General features: G+C 35.9%; 3 protein-coding genes across 3 annotated transcripts; 2 read left to right on the top strand and 1 right to left on the bottom strand.

The window, feature by feature from the left end:
- Positions 1–1187: 1187 nt before the first annotated feature.
- RpL40 (ribosomal protein L40) lies at positions 1188–2106 on the top strand. The gene is made up of 3 exons (XM_077439451.1): positions 1188–1299; positions 1507–1740; positions 1814–2106. Exons 2-3 carry the CDS (start codon positions 1515–1517, stop codon positions 1972–1974), a joined length of 387 nt encoding a protein of 128 aa, XP_077295577.1. The 5' UTR covers positions 1188–1299; positions 1507–1514; the 3' UTR covers positions 1975–2106.
- Positions 2107–4420: 2314 nt separating this feature from the next.
- On the bottom strand, positions 4421–10743 carry FIG4 (polyphosphoinositide phosphatase FIG4). The gene is made up of 13 exons (XM_077439367.1): positions 10501–10743; positions 10212–10422; positions 9921–10128; positions 9609–9845; positions 9217–9534; positions 8804–9148; positions 7091–7289; positions 6886–7019; positions 6588–6818; positions 5275–5476; positions 5046–5206; positions 4780–4971; positions 4421–4705 (listed from the first exon to the last, which is right to left on the bottom strand). The coding sequence occupies exons 1-13, from the start codon at positions 10573–10575 to the stop codon at positions 4465–4467; spliced, it is 2754 nt and encodes a 917-aa protein (XP_077295493.1). The 5' UTR covers positions 10576–10743; the 3' UTR covers positions 4421–4464.
- A 1850-nt stretch (positions 10744–12593) lies between these two features.
- Positions 12594–18667, top strand: mora (cysteine and histidine rich domain containing protein). The gene is made up of 6 exons (XM_077439098.1): positions 12594–12831; positions 15343–15479; positions 15568–15788; positions 17697–17910; positions 17985–18179; positions 18259–18667. The coding sequence occupies exons 1-6, from the start codon at positions 12765–12767 to the stop codon at positions 18508–18510; spliced, it is 1086 nt and encodes a 361-aa protein (XP_077295224.1). The 5' UTR covers positions 12594–12764; the 3' UTR covers positions 18511–18667.
- Positions 18668–18946: the final 279 nt, after the last annotated feature.

The following is an 18946-nucleotide window of genomic DNA, read 5'->3' as shown; positions in this document are numbered from 1 at the left end:
GAATACGCAATATTTGGCACTCAAGTTCTCGTTAGTATGATGGACTTTTCGGCTGCCAGATGTTCCGTTATAGGGATTTTAGTGACTTTGTGACCAATAATCACCGAACCGATTTAATATTGATTGTAAAGTATGGTGATATTTTTTTTGTCAAATTTAAAACCATGAAATTTTTTCTAAAAGTATACTTAAATTATCAAACGCGTTAGCGGATATTCATGGATGCACATTTATGAAAATAAAAAATAAAAAAATTTCAATCTACCATATGTATGTACATATATCCATTTGTACTTTTTATGTAATTTCGGGGAAAAATTAATCCATTTTTTTTGCAAATTGCGATCGCCCAAAAGGCAATTTTTGCCATGAAAATCGCGAATACGGAATATTTGGCACTCAACTTCTCGTTAGTATGGTGGACTTTTCGGTTGTGAGATGTTCCGTTATAGAGATTTTAGTGACTTTTGGGGGAACGCTTTGTGAGGATTAATCACCGAACCGTTGTGGAGACATGTTTGGATGGATTTGCTACAAATCGCTGCATGCATGCATGCAGCGAAATTCTCGACTGTTGTTTGCGCAGATGACATTTCGATGTGCATCGATGATTGGCAATTATTAAAATTGAGTTGGATCTTTCTGGCAAGTTTAAAAAGGCAAAAGTCGAGACCAAAGTATGAAAAAATTTAAATTTTTTTTTAATATTTGCGCCGAAATCATGTCGAAAGATGTCAGCTGTCAACTGTCACTATCGATAATTAGTCCAAAACAGCAAAGCGGCAGACTCATGGCACGTAATTCGCGTGTATATTTCCACGATGGCCAAAAAACGGATACGCTACGGTGACGGATGTTGATGTAAGGTATGAACAGGAAATGTCGGGTACTGCTGTAAGCCTGCCGTGGCGTAAACGTGACGGTTAGTATGAATATACCCATACAAAATGTACCAAAGAATACTTTTCTTTGGTACATTTTGACAAGACCTAAAACCGACACTGCTTGCCTCCCATATTGTCAAAAAAAAAATTGTATAACTTTATGCAAATATTACATTACAAAATAAAATAAAAAAGAATATTATGAAACTATATGTATGTATATTGGACCGAATGGTAGATAAACAAACATCAAATCAATCAAAGCGCACTAAAATAAAGCTGGCTGGAAAGCGAATCGACACATTAGTGTCGCTTGTTTGGCATCGTCAATGTGGCATTCAGCGGCTGGTACCACTGCAATTTGGCACCCCTTCTTTTTCCGGTGTGAGGAGCGAGCCGCCACGTGCTGCCGCTGGTGAGCTATATTTTCTCCTCACATTCCCCAAACCTCGTCGAGCCCACATTCCCCACACCCCCACGTCCTTCCATTCCGCACTCGCAATCCTCAGACGCGTCACCCACGCCTTTTCCGCCACATCCACACAACACTCACTCCACATAACCTCACTTCGACCATCATGTCACCGACTCGTTCTAACCCCACACTGCCCGTCGATTTCAGAAGCCAAGATGCAGATCTTCGTGAAGACCCTCACGGGTAAGACCATCACCCTCGAGGTCGAGCCTTCAGATACTATCGAAAATGTCAAGGCGAAAATCCAAGACAAAGAGGGAATCCCTCCAGATCAGCAGCGTCTGATCTTCGCCGGCAAACAGCTCGAAGACGGACGCACTCTTTCCGACTACAATATCCAGAAAGAGTCCACCCTTCACTTGGTGTTGAGGTTGAGAGGAGGTGAGTTTCAACCCATCCCGCTCTATATATATATATGTGTCGCTCGTATTAAATTTCCGTTTTTTTTTTTCAGGTATTATCGAGCCGTCTCTCCGTATCTTGGCCCAGAAGTACAACTGCGACAAGATGATCTGCCGCAAGTGCTACGCTCGTCTCCACCCCAGAGCGACCAATTGCCGCAAGAAGAAGTGCGGTCACACAAACAATCTTCGCCCAAAGAAGAAGTTGAAGTAGACGTTATCGATATTACACCATTTATTTTCAACGCATTACTTTATTAAAAAATATTCCAAGCTTTCGCTTTCTACAAAATGTAAATTAAAGTATATAATCTGAATAAAGTAATTACTTTACAAGTTTTAATTGATTTTGTTTTATTCCGTTGAAAGATATTATAATACACATTATATTCATGAGGAATACATGTACAGTTGTAATACACCGTTCATTAGCTGGCAAAGGAAGAACATATTTTGATTAATATCATTTGTGATTCTTCTTTCTTCTTGTTAATGCCTTGTCCGCATCCGGACGTTGGCGACCACCTCGTCGATTATTTGAATATATTCGCATCGGTCTTCAGCAGCTCGGAACAGCTCTTCGGCGCTCATATCGGTCCACATGCGCATGTTTCGAAGCCAAGATAACTTTTTCCTGCCAATCCATTTTTTTCCTTCTATTTTCCCCATGGTTATCAAACGGAGAAATTCGTATTTTGGACCCCGTATCATGTGTCCGAGGTACTCCATCTTTCTCCGCTTGATGACAGAAACAAGTTCCCTGCCTTTCCCCATCATGCTGAGGACAGCTTCGTTTGATATCTTTTTGGTCCACGGAATCTTCAGCATACGCCTATAGACCCACATCTCAAAAGCTTCAATGCGGCTGATCATCTTGGTTTTCAGAGTCCACATCTCACATCCGTGTAGTAATACTGTCCAGACGTAGCTCTTCGCGAATCTCAACCGCGTATGAAGATTGAGATGCTTGTTTGTAAGCGCCGCCTTCATTTTTACAAATGCTGTTCTAGCCATCTCGATGCGGATTCTTAAATCTTCATCTGGGTCCATCTCTTCATTCAGCCAGGTACCCAGGTATTTGAATCTTTTTACTCTTTCTATCACCTCTCCATCCAAGGTTAGATTCCCGGTGTCTGTTTGCATTCTATCTACTATCATAAATTTTGTCTTCTTTAGATTTATGCGCAGACCTCTTCGATTGCTTTCTTGATGTACACGGTCTAGAGATGTTTGCAGGTCTGCTAAATTTTCAGCGACTAGTGCCTTTATTTAGTTTTCAGCGACTTTGTGATTAGTGGAGTTCAAATGGACCTTTTCAACTCTTATATTGGAAACATTTATTAGTTCATAATTTGTTTCTAATTGGGTATATTTATGCCAGTGATAATGTATGGATCTGAAACTTGCAAATTGAACGTCAAAATGTTCCACAAAGTCCAATACATATTAGAGAAGTATGAATTGGTGTGTACTCGGCATAACGAGTAGAGACGGGAAACGGAATAAATAGGTGAGAAGTATGAAAAAGATAGTAGAGATTGAAACGGCAATGGGCAGGTCAGGCTGCTGAAAGACGTTCTGGAATGGTACCCGAGATAATGTAGAAAGGAGATGGTTTGATGAAATTTGAAAAATGTATGGGATTAGATCATAGAAGTAGAATGCATAGAATCGCTCTCAGCCTCCAAAAATGTTGCTACAAAAACTGAACGGCAAGAGTTTGTTCATTGCTTGCTAAACTTCGTCTCTCTCTTCGATGGCTCGCTTTTAGACGGTACTTTTGTTAACAATGACCATTCTATGGATAAAATGGATGAGAGTTACTCAAAACATACGAATGGAAGCGTGTTGAAAAGACCTTCAAGCAGTGGATGGTGAATGGCTGAAAGTGAAAGACCCGAGGATTTTGTTGAAATGGGATGAATCTACCATTTTTAACTGGGAAGATTAAATAACCAGGTTGGAGTACCATATATGGAAACAAGACTTCAACTCTGTAGCTGAATAGTCAGCCATCATTAATATATTACTTGTATGAATATAAAAATATTTGTCTTCAGATTAGGGTTACCAAATATTCGAATATTGAATACCGAATAGTAGTTTTAAGTTTTAGAAAGGTAAAGAAATGATTAAATTTTAAAAGAACTCTAATCTGGAACACCGGATAGAATCAAATGTGCTGTAGATTGGAAATGTAAAAAAATGGCAAAGTATCAAAACGATCGGAAGACTAGGAATAGATACTGAATCTACGTATATAGAAGTGAAACATAGAATAGGCTAGTTCGTATAAAAAATATTCGAATACAAAGGTTTGAGATACCTTCTTCAGATTTACTTGACCTAGTAAGGACGAAAACACACTGAATAGTACAGAACGTCACGTCCTTGACAGTGGGTGTTCCCCATACTGAATTCGGATGTAGTTTGCTTATGTTTCTCTTACATTTCTTCAAATATGGGATTCACCGTTATCGATCACTGTAAAGCAAGGATAAAATATCACCGAAAACACTCCAGGGGGTGATTTTTGGGACTGTGTACCATGTATTTTTCGCATGTTCAAAAGTATCCAAAAAATAAACACGTACCACATACCACTCAGTGTGTTTTCACCCAAATACTCGGTCTTCTGGATATTTTAATGATGCAGATAAATAAAGATTAATATATTTTATATTTTTAAATTAGAATATATATATTACATAGGAAATTTAACATAATTTTTGTATTGTTTCATCGATTTCGGTGAAGGTAGCGACGGTCCGTCGTATCTATCAATATACTGTTTGTAAATCTCTTTGGCCGCTTTGCTTACAGTCGGTGGAATCACACACACTGAACTATCAATGGAAAATCCACTGTTCGCTGCTATTTCTATGGTGCCGAGTTGACTTCCAATTTTACTAGCTTTTCTTTCCATATTAACATATTTCTTATATCTAAAAATAAAATATATACAATTAATTTTCATACTATTGATGCATCTGTACAATTTTTTAATACTAATGCTTACAAATGCAAATCTGTCTTTGACGGCTTCTTTAACGGTACCCTGCATTCTCTGACAACGATGGGAAATTTATCCCAATCATCAAAATTCTCAACATTCGATGTTGCCTCGATCTTGTTTGGCGGCAAACTTAACTGTCTATTACCTGGTGATGGACTCGTCACATCATCATCCGAAGAAGATTCACCATTTGAACTAAAAAAATATATGAAACGATAACATTTTGATACAGTACGCATTGAATCACACTTCAGTTCGTTATAACATACTCGCTGGAATTGTTTGACCCGGTGCTGGCTCTTCCAGAAAGACCTGGGTTTTTCGAAGTGGGTCTTCCGCCTTTTACTTGCCCGTACGAATGTCTTCGGACAAAAAACGGACTTTCATTTGCGCTGTACGGAGGTGTGAAATTTCGCGCCGAGCTGCATATCTGTAACAGTGATCTGTAATTAATACAACGACTACATTTCGACGTTTAATTTGAATCACACTACGAACCGTGAAGCCGTAACATTCGGAAAGAACGCTTAGTTCATATGGTCTATGAAAATCGTGATATGCATCAACCATTTCTAAGGATTGTGCTCCGTCAATCATACCTTCCAATCCGACTACTTCGAAACATTTCTTTCTCATTTCTACATAAGAAATGGGTAAGTATTTCATCACTTCAGGTTTCCACCACCGAGTCAAAGGCGCACTGTAACAATTTTCATATAAATTTACACATTGTTTTCAAACTGGTGCATACTATATTTGTAGGGATTGCGAAAATACAGGAATTTCCGATACCAGTATAATCGAAATGAAAAAAGAACTATACCGGTATTACCAGTACTTCTGGTAATTTTTAAATTTATTAATTTTTGATAAAAAAAAACAGGATATTCGAGTACAAAACTGTGAAGTAGGTGCGTCCCATTTATTAAGGATTATAATGTTTCGATTCCGACTTAAGCTTATCAGATACCCAATCATCGCTCACTAGATATGTAAACGAAGAGTCAACCATCAGCTGGGGAACTAGTTATTAGAAGACAAATTATATATTTTTTCCATACACTCATTAGAAAAATAGTCTGAAAAATGTACCAAATAATATATTTTATCACATTTTCAATGTATGTACGTAATTTAAAAAAATGAGCACTTTATAGTAAACATTTTCTTATTTAAATTAAAATTTGCGAACTTGAGACATATTGTAAGGGGGGCCGGGATACCGAAAATGTTACCGAATATTGTATTTAACGATATGTATCGGAAAATTAAAACAATTTTACAGACATGTGGTGTGATAAAATAAAGATAGATCGAAAACAATTTATAAAATACGAATCGGTCGTTTTCTTAGTTTTTAGCCAAGGAGATATCGTTTTCGACAAATAAAACGTACGAATTAAAAAAAGATACTATCGGTATTTCTTTTTTACATATTACATATCTCCTTTACGTTTCACTTACGATTACAATTCCGGAAAAAGTTTGCCTCTTATCCGATCGTTTTCATACTTTGCCATATTGCTCATTTTGGTCATCGATATAAGTAAATGGATCCTCCGCCATTACGATGGTGCAAAAATATCGTGTAAGACGCGTTTGAAATCTGCCCGGCGAGATAGTCGTTGACGTTTATCCACCGTTTGTTAATTAGTTTTAAACATAGATGGCGGTAGTAAAATAAAATTATTGGTATTTTTATTCGGAATAATAATTTAATACCAGTATTTCCAAAGGCTTATTTTCAGTAAAATACCGATACCGGTACTTTCGGTATTGCAATCCCTACATATCAGTGTAACATTGTGTACCTATTATTGATAGGTTTGTAGTTGATAGCATCCAGATGATGCAAATAATAGTCCGTCGTGATTTCCCAAAGTGGTAGTTTGTTGATATCAGGTATAAATAGACCTAAGAATAAATTGATGGTGTTTTGCTTTTCAGCGTCTGAAAATGTATTGGAATAGTATCGACTCAATGTTTGCATTATATCGTTTCCTTGAGATGTCCACGGTGCTGTCTTTCTATACGTCTTGATTCTGAAAACATTCAATGTTTCATTCATCAATATTTAAACCTCATTTATTAAGGGTGTCTTTTTATTACCTGTGAACAAGTTGAGATCCTCCGTATTGTAACGCCAAAGTGTCTCCGTGATCCTCGTATAAACACTCCAACATTCGCACACAGTCCGAGTCAAACTCCAAATTAGGTTCATTGATCAATCCCAAAGCGCACAACTGGTCAAAATCGATGTTATATCATACAGATATGTACATTCAAGCTATACAATGTAAATTGTCAAGTTTACCTGATAGCCTAATGCACACTTTCCGATGGCAAACTGAGCCGTGTTTGTTCTATCGAGACAGTCGACACAATTCACTCTAATAATACCAGTTTGTAGAGTTCCTCCTTGGTGTCCCGGGACTCCGTAGCATTCGCCCAATGGCGGTTTACTTACAAATATCCCAGTTCTTTTGATACCCATATGACCAATTTTAGAAAGCCTGAATGATATCAATAAGCATACAAAATTAGGTTTTTTACTTACCAGAGCGGAGACTAATCAATCTATACAAAGTTTGGCCCTCTAAGTTCGGATATAAAAATGATTTTGTTGGTTTCCTCTCGGTTATGAGAATGAACGTTTAAAAAAATACGCATTTTTAACAGATTTTTGGATTTTAGCATAGAAGTAGAATGCATAGAATGGTCATTGTTAACAAAAGTATCGTCTAAAAGCGAGCCATCGAAGAGAGAGACGGAAAGTCAGAAGTGAGACAAGAGAGAGAGAGAGACGAAGTTTAGCAAACAATGAACAAACTCTGCCGCGCAGAGTATTTGTAGCAACGTTTTTGGAGGCTGAGAGCGATTCTATGCATTCTACTTCTATGGATTTTAGTCTTAAAATCTGCCTGAAGAAAAAGATCTTCGATCAACGTGTTTTGCCAGTGATGATGTATGGATGTGAAACTTGCTAAGAAAACGCCAAGTTGCTACACAAAGTCCAATGCACTCAAAGAAGTATGGAACGTTGTATGTTTGGCATAGCGAGGAAAGACAGGAAACCGAATACGTGGGTGAGAAGTATGACAAGGGTAGTGGATAGAGTGAGGAGATTGAAATGACAATAAGGGGGGGGGGGGGCACGTGGCTAGAAGAATGGACGAAAGGTGGCCAAAAGAAGTACTAGAATGGTACCTGATAGAATGTAAAAGGATAAAAAGAAGACCGCAGGGAAGATGGTTAGATGAAATTAAGAAAATGTATGGAGTGAGATGGATGAGAGTTGTGCAAAACAGAGACAAGTAGAAGCGTGTTAGAGAGGCCTTCATTCAGCAGTGGATGGAGAATGGCTGTAGATGATGACTCAAAATGTCAAAGCAGTACTAGATTTTGAGTTAGCTTGCAAAAGTAAAAAATCTTTAAAAACTGCATATATTTTTAAACGCTCATATCTCTTAAACGAGAGTAAACCAACAAAATATATTGTCATATTCGAATCCAGTGGGTCAAACTTATTAAAGATTGATTAGTCTCCACTCTGGTAGTTTTTTTTTTTTGTTACTCAGTGTATTTAATCGGGGTGACCGTGAAAAAGTCGAAAATATTCGTTTATCATGCATACATATGAAAAACGTTTAGTATATATATATCAGTGGCGTGCGGTAAAAGTCTCTCTCCCCCGTCGTACATCCTCACTTAATTTTCGCGAGCAGGATACAACAGGAACAAGAGGAATAGGCTTTTCCTCCCGTATCCTGCGCGCGCACATTAAACAAGGCTGTATGACAAAATGAGAGATAATTTCACCGCATGCCACTCATATATATATTATATATACATAGTACCGTTTACCATGCACCCTTTTTTTTGATCTTTCGACTTAAGATCTCTCGATTTTTGATCTTTGCCTTCCAATATTTGCTTTTTCGACCTCTTCACTTTCGGTCCCGTAGACCCATTTAATCGATATAAATAAAATAAATCCTCAAATTGTTCATTATATATACATACATACCTATCAAATACTAATGATTCCTTTCTTTTATTGACTCTAGCCATATCTATATGGTAATATTGTATCAGATGTTCCGGTGGTAAAAATTGATTCAAATATTTAATCGAAGAGCTGAATTCTTCGCTGAGGAATGACTCGTGCTTTTTCTTCTCGCGCTTCTTCACCAAATTCAATATAACAACGGGCGTGCCGTATCTTTCGAAGAGTTGATTGAAATGTTTGGCGGCGATCTGAAAATACGGATCGGTCAAATCTATCGATATCGCAGGTTTCGGCGCTATCTTGGATATGTCTTGCGACCAATTTCCCGGCACCGAGCCTCTCAACTGCACAAACGAACTGAAACTGTATAGATACAATGAATTAGTAACACATCGGAGTGATAACAATTGTGAAATCGAGAGTGAAATTACCGTCCGTCATTCAAAGACGAGACCATTGAGTCGTGAACCATCTGTTCGGTTTCCACTTCGTTCGCTACGTCTCCGTCACTGTTTGCTCCACGTTTCAGGAATCTGGTTCCTGCATAGCGATTGCTTCGTCTGGCTACCATTGTTATGTACAACGGACGGCCGAATATAGTCATGTTCGATTGATCGACGAAGCCGTGTATTATATAAATAATCCAGTCTGGATGTAATTGGGAATGAACTGGCGAAAGCAGATGAGCGTTCCATACAAATCTCCACTCTGGAATTGTTCGTATTCCAAATTCTAAAGTGCTTTCTTTCCTGCAAAAACAAAAGACATGATTTTAAGTATGCACACGAATGCAAGTAAATGTATTGAAACATTTTAAACAAACCCAGAAGATAGATTCCGTTGGTTTATTTGATTAGTCCAAGTGGTGAATAAGTCATCCTCTTGTTTATCATCGTTTTCGTCATCGCATGTGCACTCATCACAAAGTGATAGTCTATTTTTACTTGATAGTCTTTTCCATACATTGTTATACGTCGACGGTGTTGGACAGTTGTTTAATGAAAAAGATCTAGGTGGTGCTAAGTTTACTTGTAGAGAGTGAGTCAAATCATAGCTATAACTGTTAAAAGAGTATATTTATTATAAATACATGTAAAGGTTGTAATAAAATATAAATTAAAGTACGGAAGATTACCTAAAATAAAAATTTGTTGACAAGTCTATAGCTTGAAAAGATCGAACGTAATGGGTTTCATCCGGGTGTTTGGGCCTAGTTAAATCGCTTGGAATGTAAATTAAAGACGAATCTTCAATTTTATAAATAGAATGATATCCAATCACAGCTACTTTCCTCCTCTTCGTAGCGAGGACTATATAATAACCTTCCAAAAATCGGACGAATCCTAAAGCCATATGAAAATACTTTTGATTATTCATTTTAAATGGAAATGATAAATACCAATGTAGGATAGATAAGGGTAAAAACCGATTATTCCAAAGGCTGAAACCAATTTTGCAACGCCGCCGCTTCTGGCCGATCTGTTTCCGTTGTCTATCATATCGACTAGTTGGTGTATCTCTTGTTGATTGTATTCCACTTTATCGTCGACGATCACAAGTTCTCGGGGGTCGGTTCGATCGATCTTCAAAACCCTGAATCGGGTTTGTGTATTATTCGAACCTATCAAGTAGAAGCGCTGTAAAAGTGAGCAAACCGATTTAGTGGAAAGAAAAATTAATTTTTAAATAATTATACGTACAAATATGATTCTTACCGCTTTCGTTTCATATAGAGCAATTCTTTGGATTGAACCAATAATAGGATGAAACTTCAGCTGTTTGTTCGACATGGTAAAATATCTTATGGTTTGAAACGGTATTTACAGAAATAACAACGAAATTAAATTATTTAGAACTCTTTTTATGTATTAATTTACATTATTAAGTTTTTTAGACGATGAGCTGTCAAATTGACAGATTTGGTATTAACCGTTCAGAATATGGCTACATATTTGTATGGAACAACTTTTTGGATATTTTAAAAATGTGTCGCAATAACTGAATAACAATTAGATTGTTTTTCAATACTTCACCTCTGAATACTAAATCTATTTACCCATTCTTTTAAAAACGATTTAGGACGTTTAAATATATATTTCCAAAAATAAAGACTGTACTAAGAAGGAGAAACAATATAATTGTTGAAGTAAACAGATTATTCCCCACATTGCAATCGTGCACACGAAAATCACGAATACAGAATATCTGGCTCTCGAGTTCTCGTTAATATGACAGTTCGTGTATCTCTCGATGGACGAAATTTTCGAGATTTTAGTTAAAGAAGAAAATGTAAAATATCTCATGGAAGGAGCGAAGAGAGAGCTTCTTGACAAGGTAAAGTGCCGTAAAATGGAACATTTGTACTTCTGTAGGACGGGAGGTTATGTTGTGACCGAAACCCGGCCTATGGAAACTCGTTGTAGTTAACAGAGGAAATTTATTTTGTTCCGTATACAAATTTATGGTAAGAACAGAAAATTCATGGGGAAGTGGGCTAATTGCCTGCTTCAGGGGAAAAGTCTGGACTGGACTGCTGCTGCGTCTGCTGTGCGGGTTTATATATGGAAGTTCTAAGCGTGGCGTGTGCAGAGATCTCTTTGTTCTCCGGGCATGTGTTCTCGGGACGCGTGTTTTATAGCTTTGGGGTAAGCGCCAGGACGACGTCCGTATGAGAATAGGGTCATGCGCTTTTTTTGTTTCTAGGACACGTGTGTTAGAAGCACGTGTCAACCTATTTTCGAAGCGCGTGTTTTATGGGTTCATGCGCCACACATGAATGCTTTTTCTTTGTTTCCAGAACACGTGCTAACACGTGTTAGAAGCACGTTTTAATGACTGCCACGAGTAAACGATTTTCAGGATATGTGTCGCGGTGGCCTGATGACATCATTGTTGGGTTTTGTTCGTTTACGATCGAACGATGAACTCTTTCTTCTGGAATGGTCGAAGGGGTCGTTGCCCATGAGTTCTACATGTTTGTACAGGATATATGGTATCACTGTTTTTGCTTTGGATTAGCACAAGTTGTGTTATATTCCTACACTTCGTTATTCGTTGCCCAAAGTATCGCCTTCTCCAAATAATAATAGAGAGAAAAGAAGAAAGCAAACTTAATTGGCTGAACCAAGTGGTTCGGTGATTATTGGTCACAAAGCACTAGTTTAAAAGTCACTAAAATCTCTATAACGGAACATCTGGCGGCCGAAAAGGCCATCATACTAACGATGATGGCCACGATCAGTGGCGTGCGGAAAAATTATCTGTCTTTTTGTCGTACAGCCTTATTTAATTTGCGTGAGCAGGATACAATAGGAACAGGCTGTTCCTCTTGTATCCTGCCTGTGTTCATTAAGTAAGGCTGTAGGACAAAAAGAGACAGAATTTCAGTGAAATTCTGTCTCTTTTTGAAATTATTTCACTGCACGCCATTGATAACTAGCTATCATACTAACGAGAACTCGAGTGCCAAATATTCCGTGTTTGCGATTTTCATGGCAAAAATTGTCTTTTGGGCGATTGCAAAGTGACTAATAATCCAATTACCGAACCAAGCGTACCGGTGGTTATTTATTGTCTGAACAATATACTAACTGAAAACCCCAATTTACTGTAATTTTTTTTATGGTTGATTTTATTTTGGTACAATTTATTTTTAGCTGTGCCGTATTTTACATGTACGAATAGGTTTTTTAATATTGTGACGGCTTGGCCTGAGGGTTTTTATTCGATTATACGATAAAGTTCGAGCCTTTTATTTGTGCAAAATGAAAATGATGGATTGTTATTTGCGAACATTGTACGTGTTCATGAATCTTCATCGTTGGAATGTTCGAGAAGCGAACGCCTTTATGTTGGCAGACGCGTCGATCAGCTTGACAGAAGGCTCGGTGCGATTTTCCTCTGAGGTTCTCTTCGGTTTAGAGCAGCGAATTGCGGATTGCCAAAAGCGAATAGCGAATAGCGAATAGCGAATAGCGAAATGCCAGCTCTCAACTGCTACAATCGCGGCTGCGGCAAAACCTACGATCCCGAAAATAGCGTTCAAGGTCTTGCATTTATTTTCGAATTTGACAATATTTTCTCTTAGGTTATGATTTCCTACATAACATATTTTCATACTGAGACATGTTCTAATGTAAATTTCGATGCAATCTAGTAAAGTTCACTATGAATGTATTGAAAATTTTACTATTTTTAAAATTATACAATTCGAATCTAGATTTAAATCCGTCATACAATAATTAAATGCGTCATATGAATACATGATTGCCAGATTTCCAGAATCACAGATCGGGATATTCAATATTTCGAACTATCAAAAAATTTAAGAATTAATTGAGAAATTAAGAAAAAAATATTTCAAATTAAATTATAATGTATGTAAATTAGTATATAAATTTGTATATATGTATGTAGAAGAGAGCATATAAAAATAGTCACTTAATAATCAACAGTTATTAAAATATATTGGATACAATTACAGAAATTACATTTTGTTTTAAATGCAAAATTTCATACAATCATAACAATTTAATTATAAGCATTTTCCTAGCTTTTAACTTGTTTCAAAATATGTTTGATAAAATTTTTCTTAAGTCACTACAATTTCATTTATTCAGCTTCTACGGTTTTTAATAATAATCTGTTTCTTTCCTTTCTTCAGGTTGCACTCATTAAATCTAATATTCTTCCGAAAATTTCAATGGAATTTAAAATTGAGAGGATATGGGCCACAAGTTTATACAAATTATTACAAGCGGAATGATATTTAAAAAATATTGTCCATTTCTTATACATTGTTTTATTCTTGTTTGTTTCAGTAAAAATTTGTTTAATAAACAGACTTCTATTGTTAATTTTGCTAATTCTTCAATTGAAGAAAATTCTATACATTTTTGTATATATACAAATTTTGCTAAGTCGGGATTTTCAGAGGCAATACGAGACTTGGGATTTGTCTGTTGAACTCGGGACAGTCCCGCTCAAATAGGGACATCTGGCAACCCTGTATGGATAGTATATATGTATGTGGTACAGATTCCTGACAGATGACGCTGTTCAGGACCACGGTTGAGATGTGACGGTTGAGGTGAAGATCAAACACGTGCGTTTTCAGTCATGTTGTTTATTAAGACGATACGTGCGGAGGTTAAGCGACCAACCGCGCGGAGCACAGGTCCAACTGCGACTAACCGTTACATCTCTGCCCCTTTTCATCCCCTTCTCACAATCAGTCGTAACATACTCTTTCTCAGCCATAGCCCATACATCAGCCTTTCGTTCAATTCCAACCCTACATGTATATTTGCAGAGCTTCTACTAGGGTAAATAAATTAAATGAAACGTATGAATCAGAAACACAGATAATTCTTCATGGTTTTTGGTTTCCAAAATCACTAAGTATTTTTTTCGAACTGAAACATAAAATTTGGTTTGATCTGGTGGACAATTTTTAAACTAGTTTTTATTTTGGTTTGGTCAAATTTCCATATTTTTATTTTATTTATTTTAATTCATACCAGTAAAGCCTAACAGGCATCTGCAATGCGCCTTCCTGGCCAGAAACATTGTACATTTCATACAAGTACTATTATACAAAGTAAATATTTATCAATTAACATCCACAGAGACATCTATGGTCAAATTTGTAAATTTGCAGCATTTTATACAATTCAGCGAAATTCGAGATTGCTGACAACTCGAAATTTGTGGGAAAATGGGTAAGGTTGCCTATTTGTTGGAACCGTTTCAATGAAAATGAGACAAATTGGCAAACTCTGATAGGAAACGATCGAGCTGGAGTCACAAATCCAAGGTCTGGCCAACAGAAACCAGTGGGATTTGAACACGTGACCACTTTATTCAAAGCATTATATGCTAACCACTAGTCTATTCTGCTGGTTATATACATTTGATTTGGGTTGCATTTCTGATTGAAAGCTGTTTAGTATTAAATTTGAATTTGTTAAAATTCCTTAATCTAAAGTTTGATACATTTTATTCGGTGCTACTTTAGTATGCGGTCTACTTTTGAGTCGCAGTCGACTATTTTTTTTTTTTTTTTTGTATCGTAGCAACGAAATGTTTATTACAATTTTTGTTTTTTCCTGCCGCCCCATAATGTTGTCGAAGCATTTCTATCAAAATATCGTCAGCATATCTCTTAACCAAATCTTAAATGAATAGGGCCAACCTTAACTTAACCTAACCTATCCTGACCCTTAAATAAATAGGTGTTGGCTGCTAAGATATGTTTTTTTTTGTGAAAATATTGATGAAATAAAACTTAAAAAATATATACCGATTTATTTAAGGGTCGGGATAGGTTAGGTTAAGTTAAGGTTGGTTCTATTCATTTAAGATTAGGTTGTTAGGGTCGGTATTATTCAGTCTCAGTGTCACCCGCGAGAACTGAGACAGTGAGACTGCATATTAAAGTAAAAACGTGAAGGTAGATCGCATACTAAAGTAGATATGTGAAGGTAGACCGCATACTAAAGTAGCACCTTTTATTCTTGATTTTAAGTTCTTTATTTTTGTTTTTTTTTTTTTTTTAGATGAATGTTGTCATCATCCAGGATTGCCATTTTTTCATGACGCTTACAAAGGATGGAGTTGTTGTAATAAAAAATGTATAGATTTCACAGAGTTCCTCAACATAAAAGGATGCGCCTTATCTAAACATTCTAATGTGGTAACGTTTTATCAATATGTATACACATTGTTGTATAAAACACAACATATTTTGTACTTAATTTCGATATTATAAATGTTCCATCCAGAAACCTCCAGAGCCTCCGAAGCCCGTAGTCGATAAGGAAACCGCACACTTTCCGATAGAAGTAAACACGCCAAAACCTATAGCCGTATCGTCTCTAAAGAGACCGCCTTTTGAAACCGCATTCACTGCCATAGTTCCGACTATTGCAGCCTCTTTGAAACAAAAATTCCATCAATGTCCAAATAAAAACACCAGTCACAATCAAGAATCTTTTAGTGACGTGTTTGTATTTCACATTTTGATTAAATAAATATATATATATATATATATATATATATATATATATATATATATATATATATATATATATATACAGTACACTCTCGATTATCCGGGCTGATTAATGCTGGGGAGGAAGGGCACGGACAATTAAAAAACACGGATAATCCGAATCATCAAATTTTGACTTGGTTTCGAATATAATATCATATTTATAACACAATTTTTTGATTCATAATTTTAATACTCGTTATTTATTAAGTAAAACGCTCATAGTTAAGCAGATTAGCCGTTAGTAGTTAGTACTAGTTTATGACTAATGAACCACTGATATCTTCTCCACTTGTAGTGTCACTCTCATTGTTTTCCTCTTGAGAAGAAAAAGAAACGATATCTGCATCATCCATGCGTTTGAAACCTTGATCACTTAAATCATGATTGAGCCACTCCTCGATGTTTTCCTTATACATGTTATCAAAACATTTTAAATTTACCAATAATCCACATAATTTAGATATATCATATGCTTCATTCTCTTCAAAATCCACTGAATCTGTTTCCATGGCAGGAAGAATCTTTCTCCATGATCGTACAAGTGTTACTGGCTTTACTTTTGACCAAGATTGTGCTATTCCGTGTATAGCATCCAATATCGTCATTCCAGAAATTGATCAGGTTGTCGTATTCCTCAACAAGAGTTTTCAGAAGACATTGATGATAAAGACGTTTCATTAAAGATCTTGGTCCATGGACTGAATCAAAGATGTCATATTAGGGGGCTAAATTTTTTTAATCGTTTGTTTCCAATATGCTTTCGTTCGGATGAAAACGGGCATTATCTAAATAGCAATACTGCTTTCTGTGGCAATCCCTTATTTTTTTTTTTAAATCTTGCACCTCTGGAACCCATTTCTTCAAAAATTTCCCTGTCCATTTATGCCCCTTTCTGACTAGAGTAATCGACGGGAAGATTTTTCATTTCCGCAACACATGACAGTTATCCTTTCTTTGGACGATTTATGTCCAGGATTCGACTTTTCTCTCATTGAAGCCAGCGTTTTTGTCGGCAAGCACTTCCAGTACAGACCTGTTTCATCTGCATTATAGATTTGATCGGGTTACTAATTTTCCCTTAGCAAATATTCTCAAAATTCGATGCAGAATTCATCAGCAATTGATTTTGATTTTTAAATCCTTTTTATTATTACTAAATTATGTTCACAATACATCTTATATCCATTTTAATAGCTACTGATCTACTGATCATTTTGTATTTTACAATTTTAATTCAATTTTGTTAGTAGTCATAGTATTATATTATTATAATGTTAATATGTACAGCGTAATAGGAAAAAGAGCTCAAAAACCTATTTACAATTCTAATAAATGCTCATAATACATCTAATACATAAAATTGATTAAAGACTCTCTAAAGTCGATGACCTAAAGCAGATTGTGTTTAGGTAATCTGTGTTTATACCTGAAGGGTATAGACATTTTGTTGTAATCACCGAGACTCTTCACAAGTGTGTTAGTATGGTTATTAGTGATTCTGTCATAGAATCTACTGGTTAGTTTGTTAGTAATGTCTAACAAACGGAATATTATATATGGCATGCAGTTTTTTCAAGTTAGTATATATGGGTGTATTATAAATTATTTTTAGGCATCAGCAATTGAAAATAATTAAACATATGTATGTTACGAAAAAAATCTGCTCTGAATACACGCACTTGTTACTTCTTCGGTGATCAAAAACGACTGAAAAAATAAACGCAATAGTAAAAGACATATAAAAAGGGAATTTAATTATTATTTTTCAAGCACGGATAATCGAGAGTATACTGTATATGATTGGAAATTCGCACGCTTTGATTGTAACGATTATAGAATTTCTTTTTGAAATTTCAGTATTATCGTCGGTACCAAGTGTAAGAACGGTGGATGTAAAGGTGAATATGAAGGACCGGAGAGCAAAGGTGAAGATTGTCTTCATCATCCGGGCACTCCTATTTTCCATGAAGGCATGAAGTTTTGGTCTTGTTGTCAGAAAAAGACGACTGATTTTAGCACTTTTATCAATCAAGTCGGATGTAAAACTGGTTCACATAAGTGGAAAAATGAGGTTGAATGTTCAATCTTCGGCTATTTTTCTTCAAATAGTTCTAAAATCTCAAACCATTTCATATTCTTTTTCAGGCTGCGTTGTCTAATATGGTTAAATGCAGATGGGATTGGCATCAAACTGGAAATTTCGTAGTAGTTGCCGTGTATGCAAAGGAATACAACCCTAAAACAAGTTTAATTAAGATTAATCCAATTCGACTATTCGTCGAACTCGAATTTCCCAACGAAAATGGTGCCAAATTTAATATGGATCTTGAATTACAAGGAGTTAGTATAATAACAAAGCTATTATCATATCATAACGTGTAATTTATCATATCTCAAGTGTTTGAATTTTCAATTTTAGATTATTAATATTGAAGAGAGTAGTGCCGAGATGTTCGGAACTAAAGTAGAAATAAAACTTCGTAAAGCCGAGCTGGGGTCTTGGAGAGATTTAAATTTTCCAAGAATCATTCTCAAAGAGGTTGAAGTTGAAGCTGTCGTGAATGACACCAATGGTCACACTTCGGAAGATGACTGTGTAGATTTAGACGATGTTGAACCTATTCCGCAAATGGGTCGTGTTAATATATCCGAAATTGAAGATGTCGATTAAAAAAAAATTATTAAATTTTTTGCTATTCTGATAGCTGTTTTGATTTTTATCATTTTAATAATGATATGCTTTTGTTTTCTTTTTTTTTGCATACTAATTTAAATTTCTTATATAAAACGCTTTATATAAATAAATTACGTCAACATACTAAACACTTATTTTAATTTTTCCAATCATTCCACATTTGATACTCTTTAATTTAACATTGAGTGAAATACATATCTACTAATATAACGCTTCAGTAGGGTCTTTACATGTAATTGAAAATGCAAAAAAATAACGTTTAGTTGATTTTAGTGACTTGTAGAAAGAATCAATCGCTACTATTCATATATAAATTGTTCGTGTGATGTTCATGTACCCAGAGTTGGTGGGTAACAAGTTCAAGGCAAAAATTTATTTTGAGATTTTATGTAAATACATATATATATATATA

The sequence above is a fragment of the Arctopsyche grandis genome, chromosome 10 (genome assembly GCF_051622035.1).
Source record: "Arctopsyche grandis isolate Sample6627 chromosome 10, ASM5162203v2, whole genome shotgun sequence".
In the NCBI taxonomy this organism is placed as follows: Eukaryota; Metazoa; Arthropoda; class Insecta; order Trichoptera; family Hydropsychidae; genus Arctopsyche; species Arctopsyche grandis.
This window is presented reverse-complemented; position numbering and strand designations above follow the sequence as displayed.